Raw genomic sequence first — 18,332 nt, 5'->3', positions numbered from 1 at the left:
TCTTTTACAAATGCATCAAACGCCTGTCGACTAACTCTATGAATTACTCCCTCAATTCTGAAATACTCTGCATTCTAGTTTTAGTCAACAAAAACTCAGAAAACAAAGCGGCCCTTCTTTATCTATTGGATGTAACTATTTTTAATGTAGCTTGGATTGATTGTTTACCACTAATTTTGTCTAATTTTTTCTAGAATGTAGAATAAAACAGAACGGAGTCCCTTTTTACTAGGCCAGCCTGGAAACTAAAACAGAACGGGGACCCTTTTACTAGGCCAGCCTGGAAACAATAACAGCAGAACTCCCAATAAAAGATAAAACTACCATGTTCTTATAAAAATGAACTAGCCTGGCATGATATAAAGTTGAGAGTACATCATAGAGTCATAGTATCAATTAGCTAGCTAGATTGTAAGAGCTAGCAGAGCCATACAAAGATACATATTACAGAAGATTAAGAGAATTGTTTACCCCAGAGATTGATCCGCAAAGTTAGTGTTTTTCATCACTACTACACGTACTTGCCTCTGTACTTTGGCTTGGAGTCCTTATCGAATTTCGGCTTCCCATCCTGCTCTGCGGGGCTGAACACGGCGGAGTGGAGGTTGCCCTCCTCCATCCATTTCTGGTGGTTCTCCCTGAATTCCTGGTGACGTTCCTCACCCATCTTTTCGATCTCCTCTGTGTAGGGCTCGACCTTCACCATGGTTAGCAGAACCCGACTGTACCGCAAGCTTAGGATCTGCTCACAAGAGGCAACCAGCTTGAAGCAGGGGTGCTCCGGGAATTTCGCTACGTCAGCAACATCATCGTCCCGCAGGACCGGGTAGAAGAATACCAGCCTGCCACCGATCACCAGCATCCTTGCAGCAAGGTGGAGGAGGTCATGAACACATTCAGCAAGGCTATATGGCGCAGTTGATGGAATATGGTTATCCCTCTTCTCATCTGGAACTGTGTAAGGAGGGATGATGCCTTTCAGGAGCTTCCGACCACCGGACTTACGCCCACCAGCCCGAACTCCATATGGAGGGTCGCAAATGATTGCATCAAATATCTAATAGACAAATCAGCAGCATACAGTTTATTGTTTCTTGTGATTAGACAACAAATTAACTAATCAAGAGAGTATCTGGATAGTAGCATGCAGCTTATACAGAAGACAACTTGCTAATAACAGCATACAAGGGAAGACACAATGTTCAGTTTAGTCCACAATGTATAATGTTGACATAGTAATTGAGTTGTTCTAATAAACAATGTCAAAACTGTAACAGTGATGCATTAAACATTGCATAAAAAGCACAAGATGCAGGACAATACCTCCTTCAATCCTGGACGCCAAGGTGGCAGGTTGTTATCCGCTCGTAGCACACACAAGGGCTCTGGCAACTTGTACTGAATAAGACAATATGGTCAATACACTAGACGAAATTTAGGTTTCCACCAACTCACAGAGTAAATAAGATGTTACTACATAAAGAAGCTAATAATGATGGTTAGAATGAGTCTCATAAAAGGCATGCAAGAAGCTTCTCCAAGTAAAACTTAGGTCAAGTCCACCTAATTACCTGCTCAAAGTTGCTCCAAATATTGCAATCGGGGCCACGACCATCCCGCACAACCCTTATATCAATATCTGCACCCTGAACGAAATTTATAAGCGAGATGTATACTAACTAACAAAAGCATAGCAATGTATTTATTTCTGCAATAAATGCAGACCATAGTCATGGCTCCAAAATGTGCAGCTGCCACCAAAATACTCCCGGTGCCAACGAAAGGATCGTACACAAGTTTCCCGGGCCGTGCGAGCCCTTGGTTGGCCATGAGAAACGCCATTTCACAATCCATTGCAGTCGGACCGATATACTTCCTGCTCTTGAGCTGGTATGTCGGCAACAGGTGCCTATCCGCTGCTCCAACCTCCCGGCCAAAGAATACCGTCTTCTGAGCAACTGGAGGGAGGCCATTTTGCGACCCATAATCATCAGTCTCCAAGACAAAGAACTTGTGATCAGGCTTCTTCAAATTAACGCGGCCCTACAACAAGAGAAACACCACCAGATTAGCAAAGATAGAACGGTTGGCATCCACAAATGTCTCTGAACTATAGTATGTTGGTTGATCTACTGGCAGAACCGGCTACGCTAAAAGGAACGTTATTGGGAGGGGGGCATGAACTAATGTCCGTTCCCCTCGAACCAACTGAGCCGCCCTGATCAGGGGCACCCAAAACCCATTCAGGTTTGGGTCCGCTGGCACCACATAAAAAGGGAAAGGGGGCTTCGGTACTAGAGGACTGAGACACGTTCTAAAACCTAGACCCCCCAAATTTCCAACTACCCTAACCGATCAGGGGGAGTGCTGCACGGCGGGAAGACTAAACCTCATTGCTGCTGTCAAAGGCCAGTGGCACTGGCGACCTGAGAGCATCCGGCGGCACTACTTCCTCTACGCCACATCTGCCTCAATCCTGCAACGAGCAGGCTAGGATGTCTACGTCAATCACCCGTAAGATCATCTCCTAATCCCTCTGCTAAGGTGCTCTAAGCATGGTCAGCTTGTGTTACTGTCGCCCTAATCTATAATATCTATAAAGTTCATCCCCACTAAAATGCATTTATTGTTTGCAAGCTCAAAGGAGGTGCAGCCACGTCACCCTAATTTCCCCTGTCCATCAGATTTCATAGAAGTGGTCTTGATTAACTATCCATGTCCAAAACTCATGGGTCTGTATCAGTCGACATAAAAACAAAAAAGAAAGGGCCGGCTGCGTCAAAGGCTTCCCGTGCACGCAGATTGAGTGCGTCTGCCAATTAATGCGTGATGCCTTCCGCTTCTACGACCCCGCCGCTTCCCCTGCCAATCTACTTCCACTAAAATGGCCACAACAATTATAGCATGCGTGCTGCTCATCTCCATAATAACTTTGCCTGCTTATCTCCATTCCCCCACCCTCCACCCAATTTTACATATAATCGTCTTCAACTGGCTAGCACACCTGAATTGTCTTGCCGCGACAGCCCCTGAAGGGAGACGATGCCCTTAGCCCTAAATCACAGACCCCTTCACGCTAGCCATGCAATTCTTATTTTCAAGATTGGCAGCCGTGTGCACCAACCAGCTCAGTGTACTAACAAGTTCTAGGCCACAGCTCAAACTCCTACAAGTTTTGCGATCTATGCCAGCTTTGCCGGCGTGGTTTCTTATGTTCGAATAGAATGTTGCTTTCTCACCTGTTTTGATCAGTTGTGAAGATTGCCTCTAGGTTTTTTAATCAGATTTTTCAGTTTCTGGAGACACAGCCGTCTGTGTCACCCGACGGCCGTCCACAAACCCTCTGCTCCGCCCCACATGTACGAGCTCCGTCCCCTCATCTGGATATCTCCCACATTTATTTTGTTGGGATTTTCATCATGCTCTGCAATGCTTCTCACTCCTACAAGTTTTGCGATCTATGCCAGCTTCGCCGGCGTGGTTTCTTATGTTCGAATAGAATGCTGCTTTCTCACCTGTTTTGATCAGTTGTGAAGATTGCCTCTAGGTTTTTTAATTATATTTTTCAGTTTCTGGAGACACAGCCGTCTGTGTCACCCGACGGCCATCCACAACCCCTCTGCTCCGCCCCACAGGTACGAGCTCCGTCCCCTCATCGGGATATCTCCCACATTTATTTTGTTTGGGATTTTCATCATGCCCTGCAATGCTTCTCTTTTTTCCCCTTATATTTACAGGTTGAACTGACATCAGGCTCCACTTCCGGTCATATTCAATCAGTTCGTATTGGAGCTTGCTTGAAGATCTTCAGAAGTTTTCATTATATGAAGTTTCTCTTATGACTGATTAATACAATGTCGAAATAAGGTTTGAACATGTACGGGTGTATCAGGAATCAAACTATATAAATTTTTATGGTATGCTTTCATGTGCCCCTAAGTGATCAGTTGTTGTGTTTTTTCACGTCTTGGCAGGAAGCCTGGATCAGTGTATGTACTGCCCGATTTAAGGCCAGTTTGGTGTTTATGCATGTTTCTACGCTGCCAAATCTTTTGCTGGTAGTTTCTCTATTACTTCGATCCACCTCTTGGTATCCGCAACTCAGCATGCTCCTATCTGTTATTTTGTTTTTCTGTGATTACTGATAATTACCTAGCTACATCTCTTCAGTCTTATACAACTGCTCTCTTTGAACATGTGCATATTCATGCCTTCAATTATCTACCAATATCTAAAGACAGAAGCCCATTTTTGTCGCGTGGATATAAGAATATCATGATTACTTTGGTGGTGTTCACCGAAACTGTTAGCTGGTGCATTTTACTGTTATTTTCGTACAACTTGAAGTTAATGTTTTCTGTGTGATCATTGCCAGTTTCGTAAGATGAGATTTGTAATGTCCTTATGTGCCAAGATTTTCTGTGTGCATACATGTTTTATATACCACCCTCCAATTGTCATAATTAACTCGATTTTGGGTCGCATTTTTTTTTTTTGCGGTTCCCTAACGACACCGACGTCTGGCTACTCCATGAGTATGTGGGGCCCGCCGCGTTGCCACCTTACTCTGTGACAACCTTCACCCTTTGCCGTGGAATCTTTGGAAGAATGGAAATGCCGTCACCTTCCGGGAACAGCGGCCCTACCTCCCTCCTCTGCTTGGAATGTGCCGAGATGAGGCTCGGTTTTGGCACGCCTAGCTCCCGAGAGATCAAGATCTGGCCGAGACAGTGTCGCTGTGCTGCCTCACCAAGGACACAAACTGTTGTCCTTTGCGGCGGCTTTGCCTGCTCAGTGCTCACCCCCTCCCTTGCTTCCCTCCCCTGTATTAAAACTCATGTGACTGTTTTGGGTCTAGCAAACATATACAAAATTCAGTTGGGGACTTTGTCCCCCCCGGTGACCATAATTTTTTTATATTTTGGTGCTGCTCATTGGCAGAGTCTTTTTACCTATTCCAGAACTCTTCATCATACAGGTCAGATATTTGTTTCTCAAACCCCAATAATCCAATGTGCCTCAGTCATGTCCTTAATCCATTTATTTGTTTGAATCAGATTTCCTTTGGACCGGCACAATATTTTTTGCACATTGATTCTTTCCCACCTCATAAAGGTGGTTTCAGTTGTGCTGTTATTATTCTCTGAAGTATATTCATCAAGTGTTTGCATTATCGTTCAACTTCTCAATCATGAGTTCCTATTTCTAATATATAGAAAATTATTTTATCAGTTATCATAGGTATGTAGCAGGTTTTTTTTTTCTTTGAAGCATATCAGTAAAAGGGTTATCCCCCTTTTCATCAATTTGTGTATGAAGTTTCTTACAAAACTAAGGGGGGTGCGAAAAGAAGAGATTTTGTGCAAGGCGTGGAACCCTGTTATGTTTGCTCCATCTTGAGACATACATGCCAATCCTGACAACACAAAGTTATAGAGCTACTTATCAAAGTAGACGTGAGATAGCAAGCTAATTGAAATTATCCAAGTTCGCATATTTTGATAGCACTTTTATTTTGCATGGTGATGTGGAAGCATTTCATTTGAATTAATTTTACCATTAGATGTTTTACTTTAATTTTGACAAAAATACCCGCTGCAACGCGCGGGGTATCAACTAGTGAAGAATTAAATGCTAACACAGCAGTGCAAGGTAGGATTGTGGCAGTAACCTCGAATGGAATGTAGGTGAAGCCCTTTATGATCTCGTTCTGTTCTTCGAAGCTGATCACCTTGCCGAAGCTATCGACAATAATCTTGAAGGAACTTTCAGGCGTCAGGTATGGCAGCTTCCTCTCGTCGGGGTACTCCTTTATGGCCTTCTCCAGCTCGTCGTAGGTGGCACCATGCCCCCACAGCTCATAGATCCCCTTCACAAGCAAGCCTGGCGAATGCGGTGACAGAGATTAACGAGAGAAGCTATATAGTGACACATTAACAACAACATTAACATCTAGGCATGGTGCCGGAAATATATGAACGGTGACGAGGGGAGGTCGCTTACTGCGGTTGGCGATCTGCGCGGCAAGACGCTCGTCGCCGGGGAGGCGCACGAGGTGGAAAGGGGAGTCCGCGTGGTGGTTCTCCAGCAGGCGCCACTCGACGGCGTCCCCGGCGCCGGGGCCGCCGAAGAGCTCGGCGAGCGACTCCACCTCCGGCCGGCGGTAGTCCAAGAGCCTGTGGTAAAATACGCATAGGTACCACATCTCTCTCCCTCTGTTTCGGCGGACCTCCGGCTGGTCGGCGACGGCGGGGAGGGCTGGGCTGGGTGGCTCCGGCGGCGGGTGGAGGGAATCGAAGCTGCGTGCGAGAAGCAAAGATTGGAGCGGAAACCTACATAAACCGCGGCAGCACTTGGGCCCATTATACACTCAGCCCAAGCATAAATCGACTGTCCTTCACGGCCCATCAGGCCCCATTTTAGAACTGTGAATTAAGAGTCTGCGAGCGATACAGAGTGTTGTAACTTTCAAAAAAAAAGGAGGGTAAAGCGGCTGATGAGTGATAATGGCGTGACACGCAGCTGCGTGGTGAGCACAAAACGAACTAATATTTCGCCTGTTACTAGGAGTACTATTTTTTGAGATGCAAAAGAGCAATGTCTGTAAGTATTTTTCTGTTTAATCACAACCGTATAGGATGTCAGCCAACTTGAAAGTGCATAACTGCTCACTGAAGTCAAGGCGCCTCAGAGGATCCATTTCAAAGTATGTTTGGATAAATGCCCGTTGTTTAAAATGCAGCACTCTTTATCTATTCTAGTAGTTTTTTGTTGCCAACATAGCTGGCTCAATAACTCATAACAAACTAAATTCCACTTTTAAATTACACAAATGTTTGCACCGTCAAAACCCCAATTCCTTGCTTCTTTCATCTCTGTCATGGTAAGCGAGAGCATGACTTCTTGGTAGGAAGCAATGTTAAGATGCATTAAAAATAGAAATCACGACGGTAGAAACAACAGATGGAACTGCCATGATTATTCAAGGAACTACAAGAATATTTTCCTCCAAAAAAGGTTGTTCAATGTAGAAAATAATGCTTCTGAAAAAAAAACATACTAATTAATTTTTTGGATTCTGTTAGTCTGAAACAAAACATAACTTTTTAAAATTATCTCAAAATAAAAGATATATCGGTTTGGATAGATTGGACATGCATCATGGGAACAGTTCAAAACGAAAGTACGCAAGCTGTTCCTAGAATCACGTAATGAGCCAGGCAGGGGCGCAGGGCATTACAAGTAAACCAAAAATAAATTGGAGGATCACGTAATGAGCCAGGCAGGGCATTACAAGTAAACCAAAAATAAATTGGAGATGCGGGGGATCGAACCCCGTGCCTCTCGCATGCAAAGCGAGCGCTCTACCATTTGAGCTACATCCCCGTTTGTTGATTATTTAGTTTACTTACATTCTTCAAATGATTCTTACATCACAGAAGTAGAGAACATACGGTGTCCCCTTAGGTTGTGAGATTTTTTATCTAAAGAGAAGATTCGATCTCTGGAATGGACATGCCAGATGTTGTAGCGGGACAAGAAGGTTAAATGCTATTTCATTTACAGTATTATTCAAGCTATATATCTTTTGTTCACAATGTCTAACTGCACATAGCCAACCAAAGTTTATGAAGACACGGAGGGCTTAAGGCCATGAGAGAAACTAGGTTTTCTGATTACACGGAAGGAAGTAGTGGAAATTCAGTTGCCTCAGCTACTGTCGCTGTGAAATCTCTCGTTCAGCTTGTGGATGGCTGATTGGCTGGGTACCTCAAAGGGAAGAATATGTTTCCTCATGGCGTAGTCCACAGTTCCAGGCCATCATTCCTTCCTTCCAAGAATGATGAGGCTCTCGTTTCTGAGTCCACTGCTCATAAGCCCATTTGACACGAATAGACACCTAGGGACGCCTGGATCTTTCACAGGTCTGCATCTCTTTATGAAGTAAGAATGCGTCCCCTTGATCGCTGTTGAACGCACGTAGCTCGGAGCTGCATGCCGTGAGCTGCCTCAGTAACTTCTCAAGGCACGAATAAAGGCAGCTCTCAGGGTCCTTCATGCTGGGGTTCGTCGACAGGACAGCAGCATTCACTGCATCCGCCACGAATTCACGCTGGGGAGAGTCCAGCAAATATCCAATGCAAGATTCTGAAGGCTTCTCATACGCGAGTAGGGCCACACTCTCCTGCAACAACAAAGTACTCACTGTTAAGATCAACGATGCAAGTATACGTCACTGATGCAAGTCTGCCAAGGATGAAGAATTTGAACAACAAAATTCAAAGCAATTTGCTCTTGTACAGAAGGAATGTAGGTGCTAGAAGAATGAGCCATCTAAAAAGGCAATGGAATTACCTTCAGCAACCCCTCAAAAGCTTTGTGTGTCAAGAAGTTGGCCAGGTTAGCACGGGCGTATTTTACAGCATTCTCCAGGTGCTCACCCTAATGCATGAAAGACAGTGTACAAATTGAAATAAGACATAATATTATGCAGCATGTTCATGTGCCCAGTACTAAATGTGTGCCTGTCAACAAAACACCTCTGTGCACAATGACAAATAAACTGCACCTGCTTATGCAACAATAAGAGGAGCTTGGCCAAATAACCACCAGAACACCCAGGGTAAACCAGAATGAATTATTACTTATCCCCATTTCCGAGAAGGCGAGAAGTCCAGTAAAGGCTTAAATTAAGTGAGACCAGCTACTTTATTACCAACTTAACCCTTTACATTAGTTCTTTAACCTAAAGATCATGGTTCATAACATATCCACAAATTTTAAAATGAAGTGTACTAACTACTCGAGAAAAGAATCATGTATTTAAATACATATTTGACCATTAATTTTTGCATGAATAAGTAGGTCAAATTTTTAATAACATTTGTAGTGTAGAACTTACTCCATTAAATCTAAAGGTACCATTTTCATCCAACCAATCCAAATAGTTGTAACTTATTAGCTGTCAAACTTAGAGAAGTTTACGCGCTTTCCAAAGCATCATATGTTTGAATAGAGGTAGTATAATTAAGCTATCCACCTTTTAGTGATCAAAGTATAAGCAAGAGCAACATCAGGGCTATTCCAGCACAACCAGACTCTCCTTCCATATTGCAGTTAAGCTTTTCCACCTAAAGGCTAAGCTAGAAAATATTACATTATTATTTTCATTAACCTATTCTATGCCAAAAGACCTTCAACAGATGGAAACAAGTTAATGCATGTGCTTATTAACGACAACATTTCTCCTTCATTCTTTTTTTAAGATCGGTGGTGGAGGACCCTACTGGCATATCTTAGAATCGACTGCACAAAAGATGTAATACCAAGTGGTAGCACAAGTGAATATGTTCAGACAATTTGTCCAACCATATAGCCTGCGGGAATCATGAAACTAGTAGAATTAAGAATATTCAGATAATTACCCTGATGTATTCAATGAATCTTTGAGAATGGAGTAAGAAGCAAATAACTGATGTTTCGTCCTGCAGAAAAATATATCTTTATTATAGAGCAAAGAATATGTAACTAACTTTTTCTAGGAGTAAAGTGAAAAAAAATGTGCTAATGAAATTGAAAATATTCGCAAGTCCAGAATATTCATTGAGTCTGTGCACAAATATAATTTCGATCACATCACCATTGTTTTTAGTAGCCACAATAACGTTTTGTGGAAATGACGTGAACAAGAAAATTGAACGAACTGTATAGTATACCTTTATGACCTGTGGATACCACTCCTCAAGTCTTTTGAATGCAGAATCGATATCCCCATTCATGATAAGCTTCAAGAATCAAGTAAAGTGTTTTCAGAAGGCAGGAACCCACTAGAAGCAGAAATCAACAGGGAGAAAATATCTTGTGTGCCATCCATAAAAGTAGAATAATGTGGATGTAGTAGCTACAGCTTATTGGTCCTTGTACAGTCAACAAACTGGAATATACCAAGCTTGCAAGGGAATCTAAATAACAGCTGAGAGCAGTGGGTGCTCTTTTTACGAAAATAAATATTCTCATGGAGTTTACGATCATACAACTCTCTACAGTCAATGAAGTGTATAAATATGTTGTCACACCTTACAAACATAATTAATTGGTGTGGTGTTATCGTTAAAGGTCAATCATAAAAATGTACAACTTCACGAAAGTAATCAACTGGTATTGATTTATCACAAGCAATGGTCAGGTTACCCCAACCATAGCACATATAAGTAATAATCACATTATATGCTCATTGGATAATTGGCACAAAGCCACAAAGGCTTCACCGATTAGTGACTGGTCTTTAGCTCTTTAACTATTACATTATAAAGACTAACTAACAGATCAGACTCCTCAAAGGTGCTATTTAAGACATCACAAAAGCAGAAACAAATAAACTACCAGTGTTCTAGAAAACAACAACAACAATAATAATAATAATAATAATAATAATAATAATAATAATAATAATAATAATAATAATAATAATAATAATAACAACAACTACCAAAGGAACTCAATTGCATGTAAGTTTCTCAGCTCACCTGGCGTAACAATTTCCTGTGGCTAAGACCGTATATTTCAGGAGGCTCCCCATAACCATTTTGATGATTGGCTGGAGGATCAGTTTCACTTGCCATATCAAAGGAATTTAATGTATCTTGGTAACCATAATGTAGGAGATATGATCGAACAATCCTGTCACGAGTCATTGTACATACACATAAGACGCATCAACCTAGAAAAGGTTTTGAATATCAAGATAAGAATGAACTACGTAGCACAACAGTTAACAATTTACTGAACCAGGCTTATCTTGATAGGAACGAAGATAGTAAACCACAAAGTAGATTACAGAAAATGGTAAATCACTAAATCTCAACCACAAAGCAACAATGAACCGAAAAGACATCAACAGTAAAGTGACAGGGAAATTAAAGAAAACTTTAGTCATATCCATTTTGAACCTAATTTGGGGATTTACATTTAAGAATGTGTGATGCAACACTTAACATAATAAGTTGTCATTTAGTATATGGAGACTTACCAATGACTGATGTCCGGTTGCAAGTACAATTTGTCACTAGCGGATTGTTGTTTCAGTTTCTCCTCAAGAATATAACCCTGCCAAACACGAGTGAATTCACTGAATTGCATCAATCACAAACGCTTATACAATGCACACCAAGTGAACAATATGTGTGCAGTGTTTATCCATGGCACGCCAACTACAACATTCATTCGCAACTGTATCCACGTTAGCTAAACTAAAAATCATATGTGTCAGAAGAAAGAGCTGGAGTTGCAATCAAGGAAAATCATTTGATTTTTGTGTCATCATATCTTGGTAGCCAATAATGCCAATAACAGTGTATACGACTAGCATTCTTTCGGTTGAGAGTATTATAAGTAGTAGTACTTGGGATGCAATGCACAATTTGGAAAACTGAGATAGAGAATTCAAGTTAGACAGTCAAATATGTTTCACGGATGCCGCAAAATAATGTTAGTACAGTGAGGCCATGGAAATAGGAATAACAAATGAAGAAAAGAAAATAACGAACAATTTTAAGTAGCAGAAATGTATTGGCTCACCTCAATGTCAAAACAGAACTGTTCTTTTCCAAAGTTTACAGTCAACCTGATTTACAAAATTCCAAATATTCAGATATAAAGAAAATCAAGCAAAAACAGGTGTGTGGAATTATAAAAACCACGTAATAGGTCGAGGTAGGCAGTTGATAAATAAGATGAAGGCGGGTGCCAGCATAAATAGGTAGTGGGACATAAAATAAATTCATATTGTGATGATGTTGGCAACTTGTAGGGAGGGAGGGTCAATATCAGGTGCAAACAAGTTTTTTGAGTCGCCGAGTCAAAACGAGTCGCCAACCCTGCGATTAGTCAACAAAAGTCGCTCTATAGTCGCCATAAGTCGCTGAACAGTCACGAGTCGCCGTGATTTTTGAAAGAAAAAATGTCTTGGCGATTAGTTGGCGACTATACAGCAACTCAAAAACCATGGGTGCAAATATACGAAATACCAAAGCTCAGAAATGACATTCCGCTGATAGATGTGCAAGTTTCAGTGGTAATTGCAGATTGAACATAGCATTTCTATTTTCATCAAGACAATCATAATAGAAAGAGGTAGCTTACTCTTCATCCTGGCTATGCACCGCAATAGTAGGATATAGTGGGCCTTTAATATCTTTTGGAAAGCTTCCAACCAGAGATCCATTTTTTCTGCAAGATGCTAGAACTAATTCGATCATGGTGTCACATAATATTCTAAATAAAGTACACGGGTGAAGGACTTGGGACAGAGAGCATGAAACAAGCATCTGGTACTGGTACATACTAAATTCAAGCTATAAGATACTAGAGGATGATAGGCGATACCAAAAGTTCATGGTGGCAGTGCAAATCCAAAACAGCCATTATTTCCAAATTAAAAAGGTTTACAATGAAAGTACAAGCAGACTATAAGTATTCATCTTCAGCCCGCAAACCAAAAAAATGAAGGATGGTAACTTCAAAGGTTGTATAAAATATAACAGCTGATCAAAGCTTAACGAATCGCAAAACAAAACAAAACAAATACTGTCAATTTGTCAAGAATGACCACACTTACGTGAAGAACAATTCTTGCGATATGTAGTTGATGCCAGCGCCAATTATATCACCAGATGTGAACTTGGGACCGAACGACTCACTTTTTCCTGGACCCCGGTAAAGATAGCCATCATCGCCATGGTATCCACAACTTTGTGATTCCCAGCTGCAAGAAAGACAGATATGACAATCGGTAAAAAAATCATGGAACAGAATGCCCTAAATGCTATAGCAGTTAAAATTTCGAGACAAGTAAAAACGGAGAATAGGTATTATTTTCCACACAAAAAAGAACATCACACAGAAACTAAGATCAGGGCAAACAACATTACAACAACTGATGGACGGCCAGGAAAATTCATACCCAACAACAGCTAGACATTGTGGTACATCCATATATAGAAACTTAAAGGGCATACTCCTTTTAGCATAAAAGATCTAGGAACTGCAACAGATAGTCGAATATATACAGTCAAATAAACTACATCTAGTTTAGCTTTTCTCATCAGGATTGTGCAATTTTAGATCTCTCAGACAGGTTATAGGTTATGTGATTAGCTAAGGCCACCACAAACTATGACACTTTCCAATAACAATGAGAACGTATGCTCCAAGTTTGGCTTACCAGAGCGCTAAATCTAGACGAGAGAGACCAAAGCAGCTAAAATAGACAAGCAAAGGGGCAGCTCACCCGGGCTGTCGACGCATCTTGAAGCTCTCAGTGGTGAACCCAATGGAGGTCTGCCCCTTGAGCCCAGCATTCTTGACGGTCATCTCGAAGTAGTAGACGGCTCGGCGCGCGGGGGCGGGGCAGTCCGCCTGCACGACCCCTACGTCGTGGCCGTGGTTGTTGGCGCCGAGGTACTTGACGGACATCTTGTCGATGGAGACGACGGCGAAGAGGCCCGAGCTGTTGGCGGTGTTGAGCTCGGACGGCACGGGCTCCGCCTCCAGCGCGGCCGCCGCGGCGTCCCACTCCGCCGGGGACCGCCACCGCGACGCCAGCCGCATCGCGTCCACCGGCGCTGACTCTGCCGCCGACGCCTCCTGGTTCGCCACCATTAGCCAATCCACACTCCTGGAAGACAAATCATCAGAACAGATATTGTCCCAAGAAGCAGTGAAGAAACGAAGATTGCCCCAGCACAAAACACCGATCTCTAGCGCGGAAAAAGAAGAATCGCGAGGAAATCTGTGGGACTCCCGGAGAGGAAATTGGATAGAGGGGGAGCTTACACAGAGGCGGATCGAACCGCGATTGGCTCTGGCCGGCGGGCGGTGCAGGGGATGATCCGGCGGGTCGCGGTTGCGGTGGTGGGGAACGGGGGAGAAGCGTGCCGAGGGAGGGAGGAAGGTCGAAGGAGAGGGTTCGCGTCTCGAGAGGGTAACGTGCAAGGGTAGGAGAGTGCAATTGTCGGCTACGTACAGGGGTAATCTGGTATTTTTGGGGTTGGTTCGTCAGTTTATCTCAGCTGACGCCAAGGGAACGAGGGGGTGCGTCCAGTTTTTTTTTTTTTTTTTTTTTTTGAGAGCAACCACATATTTCATTAATCGAAAATCAAGTTACATGAAGCAACACATGTGGAAACTAAAAGACAAACCGGGATAAAATGATTATCCTGAATTTGCAGATAAAAACCTAAAAGATCGAGAAATACAAAACGATTCCTAGGGTTTCCTGCAACCACCGTAGCCGCGCGCCGCCGTCCAATTCCAACGCCGCCGAGACGAACGCAAGAAGAGACGCCGAGCCTCCACCATTGCAACATCCAAAAGAGCACCATCGCCAACGAGGCTTTGTGAGTCGATGAACGGGCCTCGCCGTAGCGGCCGAGGCACATGTTGGCACGTCGACCGGGGACGTCCCCGTGCCTGTCTTGGACCAAGATACGCCGCCTCCCATCGACGAAGTCGGAGAAGAACGGCATATCCACCACCTCCGGACCAACATATTCGCTCCAGAAGAACCACCTCGCCCCGGCCCCCAGCGCCGTCGTGGACAACGACAAACGCCAGTGACACGTCGAGAAACAGATCTCGCCAGATCTGAAGAACGGCGAGAAGACCAAGTTGCCGACCTGAAAGATCGACAAGCACATGTTGCCAACAACTCCGAGACGCCGCCGTGAAGGTCGCCGCCGGTGTGGGAGTGGAGTTGAGGCAGATTTATTTGCCCGGGCGCCGCTCCCACCACCCCAACGATGCACCACAGCAGACAAGTCCAAACTACAAAACGGAGGAGGAATGAGGTCCCCTCCCCCTCCTGCCGCCGGAGCGGCAAGCGGAGGGAAAGGGGCCCAGAGCTCACGCCGGTGGAGATGAGATCTGGCCGCCGCCTGGGAGAGAGGAGCAGGGAGAAAACGTTTCGTAACTCGGGGGTGCGTCCAGTTGGTGGTGTGGATACATCGCTGCAGCCGTAGAGAATTTCTGCACGAGTAATGGCATTTCTTTTGTCTTCTTCTGAACAACATATTTCGTAGTTCCTACCTAACAATTCGTAGGCATCTAAAAAAACAACACATAGGCAGTCTAGTAATTTGTCACGATTTCAATTCGGTTCATGGATGTGTATGCTTTCTCTCAAAAATTTATAAGTGTACATCTCAATATTATATGTGAGTTCGGCAAGTTTTATTAAAAACTAATATTTTTTATAGTCTATATAAAAAATAGAAAATTTATCTTGTGAACAGTCTTATTCTATCATTGAATTTTATCTTTTTTACACACATCAGATGACAGGAAGATTTTTCCTGAAACGACTTTATGAGCGAGTAGCACGTGCAGTACGTGTGAACTTTTTATTCCAATTTTTATGAAATTTGAAAATATATGTGAGATGCATTTCAAAATAAAGAAAGCATATGCTCCCATGTTTCAAAACACCACTCCCGTAACTAGTTGTAGTTGTTATGTCCAATAATACTAGTTACTGTTTAGATTTCCTATGACCTACAAAGTTAGAAATAGGATTAAGGGCTTTTTGATATGTGCGATAGGAAAAGTATAGGAATAAGAAAAGCATAGGTTTAGGATGTCATTCATATTTGAATTCTATGAAATGATGAAATGGGTTGTAGTAAAGGAATTTTTTATGAGGTATGACCTAATATAGTTTTTCTATAGGATTTACACTATAAGATTTTTATATGATTATTTCCTATAGGATATGTTTCTATGAATCGAACAACTTGTATAGGAAATTTTTCTACAGGATTTAAATCCTACACTATTCATATACAAATCCTATGAATCAAAGGTGCCCTAAGAAGACCCGCAATTCCTCCAAAGAGAAATAAATCCTTTTATTGTCAATAAGTAGTCGTCTACAACAAGAAGACCCAATATGTAAGTATTATTCATAAAGGCATACATGCGGTACCTCTACATACCACACTTCAACTTGATACTACATAGCACATCTGAAAAGAAAATATTAGACAAGATAACTCACTACACTCTTGATCAAGAAGTATGAGCTCCTCGTAAGTGAGACAACATAATAGAAGTAGAAGCTACCGGATTGAGGCAGGCTAAGCACTCTCCTTCTTTAGATCCCAAAAAACCAAAAATAAGTAAGGAGGCACATTAGTAGCAGGAGGATCACATGGTAACAACTGATATCGGGTGGTAATTTATGGAGTTATTAGATCAATGGCACACAATCATGCAGCTCCACTTTTTGAAGAAGTTTCTCACCGTATAGTCGTACTTATGAAGCTCATGGTGTTCTTTTTTGAAAATAAAATCAAAAACAACATTTTGAAGATTCAAAAATATATGAAAGAATATCTCGATACACATAATGCCGTACTTTACCAACATGCAAAACCTCAACTCAAAATATATTATATTAGGTGGTACACAAAAATGATAAAAATCTAACATCAAAAGTAGTAAACGGTGCAAAATTTCAAACATATCAAACATTTTGGACGCAAATGCTTATGGAGCCAAAACAATGTAAGCTACCATATACCTATATCTATATACAGATATAAAAGGAACCGAGTTGCATTTGTTCCAATCAAGAAGAATTGATCCAATACGTATGAGGGATAAGTTGGAATCTTGCGCCATATAATTTTGAACACAACTACCGTCCTTATCTCACATTTAGCTCTCTTATATTTACCAAATAATTCCTTTTAACATCACACTAATATTTCAATTTCATCACATTTATTATATTTCTCTCACAAGCTACATTGTTACACACTATGTTCCTCTGGCTCTTTATATTGGTTGTATACGTCACTACATATTTCCATTAGATATATAACTTTGCCTCGGGCTTTTTGTATGCTTTTATACTTCATGGCATGTATATTGCTCTCAAAATCTTACATTGCACTACACAATTTATTGTTTATGAATATGTGTTTCCGTTATAGAATATAAGTTTTATACATGAATTAGAAAGATGAACGCCGGTCTTGCTCACAAGGTTACTCGAGTTTGGTGCTAGTAAAGTACTACTCCCTCCGTCCCCTTTTAATTAACTTGGGGAAGAAAAAACGCTTCAGAAATTGATTTTTACATTCCCGTCCTATACAGTTTCAAATTTTAAAACAGACCCCCTAAGATCTAGTGTCCGTGAGATCTGTTCCACCATATCGCCAATCGATCGATGGAGGCGTAGTCCCTGTTCTTCATCTCTGATACGTCTCCAACGTATCGATAATTTCTTGTGTTCCATGCCACATTATTGATGTTATCTACATGTTTTATGCACACTTTATGTCATATTCGTGCATTTTCTGGAACTAACCTATTAACAAGATGCCGAAGTGCCGGTTCTCGTTTTCTCGCTGTTTTTGGTTTCAGAAATCCTAGTAACGAAATATTCTCGGAATCGGACGAAATCAACGCCAAAGTTCCTATTTTCATCGGAAGCATCCGGAACACCGGGAAGGACCGGAGGGGGCCACGGGGCCACCAAACCCTAGGGCCGGCGCGGCCGAGAGGGGGCCGCGCCGCCCTATGGTGTGGCCCCCTGTCAGCCCTCCTGCGCCGCCTCTTCGCCTATATAAAGCCCCTGGATCGAAAACCCGATACCAATTGACGAAACTCCGGAAAGTTACCTGTGGCGCCGCCGCCATCGCGAAACTCCAATTCGGGGGACGAAGTCTCGTTCCGGCACCCTGCCGGACGGGGAATGCCCCCGGAGCCATCTCCACCGCCGTCTTCACCGCCATCTTCACCGCCATCGTTGCCCCCATGATGAGGAGGGAGTAATTCACCCCTGAGGCTGAGGGCTTCGCTGTAGCTATGTGGTTCATCTCTCTCCCATGTACCTCAATACAATAATCTCATGAGCTGCTTTACATGATTGAGATTCATATGAGTTTGTATCACTACTATCTATGTGCTACTCTAGTGATGTTATTAAAGTAGTTCTATTCCTCCTGCATGTGTGCAAAGGTGACAGTGCGTGCACCGTGTTAGTACTTGGTTTATGCTATGATTATGATCTCTTGCAGATTATGAAGTTAACTATTGCTATGATAATATTGATGTGATCTATTCCTCCTACATATGCATGAAGGTGACGAGTGTGCATGCTATGCTAGTACTTGGTTTAGTCTCGTTGATCTATCTTACACTAAAGGTTACTAAAACATGAGCATTATTGTGGAGCTTGTTAACTCCGGCATTGAGGGTTCGTGTAATCCTACGCAATGTGTTCATCATCCAACAAAAGTGTAGAGTATGCATTTATACTGTTCGTTATG

At 42.4% G+C, this 18,332-nt stretch overlaps 2 protein-coding genes and 1 non-coding gene across 3 annotated transcripts; all 3 read right to left on the bottom strand.

The window, feature by feature from the left end:
* Nucleotides 1-308: 308 nt before the first annotated feature.
* LOC124698805 (tRNA (guanine(10)-N2)-methyltransferase homolog) lies at nt 309-6,233 on the bottom strand. The gene is made up of 6 exons (XM_047231225.1): nt 6,004-6,233; nt 5,672-5,883; nt 1,726-2,043; nt 1,572-1,646; nt 1,324-1,398; nt 309-1,057 (listed from the first exon to the last, which is right to left on the bottom strand). Exons 1-6 carry the CDS (start codon nt 6,203-6,205, stop codon nt 512-514), a joined length of 1,428 nt encoding a protein of 475 aa, XP_047087181.1. The 5' UTR covers nt 6,206-6,233; the 3' UTR covers nt 309-511.
* A 1,080-nt stretch (nt 6,234-7,313) lies between these two features.
* TRNAA-UGC lies at nt 7,314-7,386 on the bottom strand. Its single transcript has one exon. It is a non-coding gene; the product is annotated as a tRNA-Ala (tRNA).
* Nucleotides 7,387-7,528: 142 nt separating this feature from the next.
* LOC124702867 (ran-binding protein M homolog) lies at nt 7,529-13,965 on the bottom strand. Its single transcript, XM_047235040.1, has 11 exons — nt 13,834-13,965; nt 13,289-13,675; nt 12,617-12,763; nt 12,142-12,228; nt 11,578-11,623; nt 11,030-11,106; nt 10,527-10,680; nt 9,717-9,785; nt 9,426-9,485; nt 8,356-8,442; nt 7,529-8,185 (listed from the first exon to the last, which is right to left on the bottom strand). The coding sequence occupies exons 2-11, from the start codon at nt 13,657-13,659 to the stop codon at nt 7,901-7,903; spliced, it is 1,383 nt and encodes a 460-aa protein (XP_047090996.1). The 5' UTR covers nt 13,660-13,675; nt 13,834-13,965; the 3' UTR covers nt 7,529-7,900.
* Nucleotides 13,966-18,332: the final 4,367 nt, after the last annotated feature.

This window comes from Lolium rigidum, chromosome 3 (genome assembly GCF_022539505.1).
Source record: "Lolium rigidum isolate FL_2022 chromosome 3, APGP_CSIRO_Lrig_0.1, whole genome shotgun sequence".
Lineage (NCBI taxonomy): Eukaryota > Viridiplantae > Streptophyta > Magnoliopsida > Poales > Poaceae > Lolium > Lolium rigidum.
This window is presented reverse-complemented; position numbering and strand designations above follow the sequence as displayed.

Excerpts from the sequence above, each read along its gene's own strand:
- LOC124698805 (XM_047231225.1), bottom strand. The coding sequence starts at position 6,205 with ATGTGGTACCTATGCGTATTTTACCACAGGCTCTTGGACTACCGCCGG. Across the intron at positions 2,044-5,671 it reads TCACCTACATTCCATTCGAG|GGCCGCGTTAATTTGAAGAA; the intron begins GTTACTGCCACA and ends CTCTTGTTGTAG. Across the intron at positions 1,399-1,571 it reads TTTGGAGCAACTTTGAGCAG|TACAAGTTGCCAGAGCCCTT; the intron begins GTAATTAGGTGG and ends TGTCTTATTCAG.
- LOC124702867 (XM_047235040.1), bottom strand. The coding sequence starts at position 13,659 with ATGGTGGCGAACCAGGAGGCGTCGGCGGCAGAGTCAGCGCCGGTGGAC. Across the intron at positions 9,486-9,716 it reads GGTATCCACAGGTCATAAAG|GACGAAACATCAGTTATTTG; the intron begins GTATACTATACA and ends ATTTTTCTGCAG. Across the intron at positions 8,443-9,425 it reads GATTCATTGAATACATCAGG|GGTGAGCACCTGGAGAATGC; the intron begins GTAATTATCTGA and ends TTCATGCATTAG.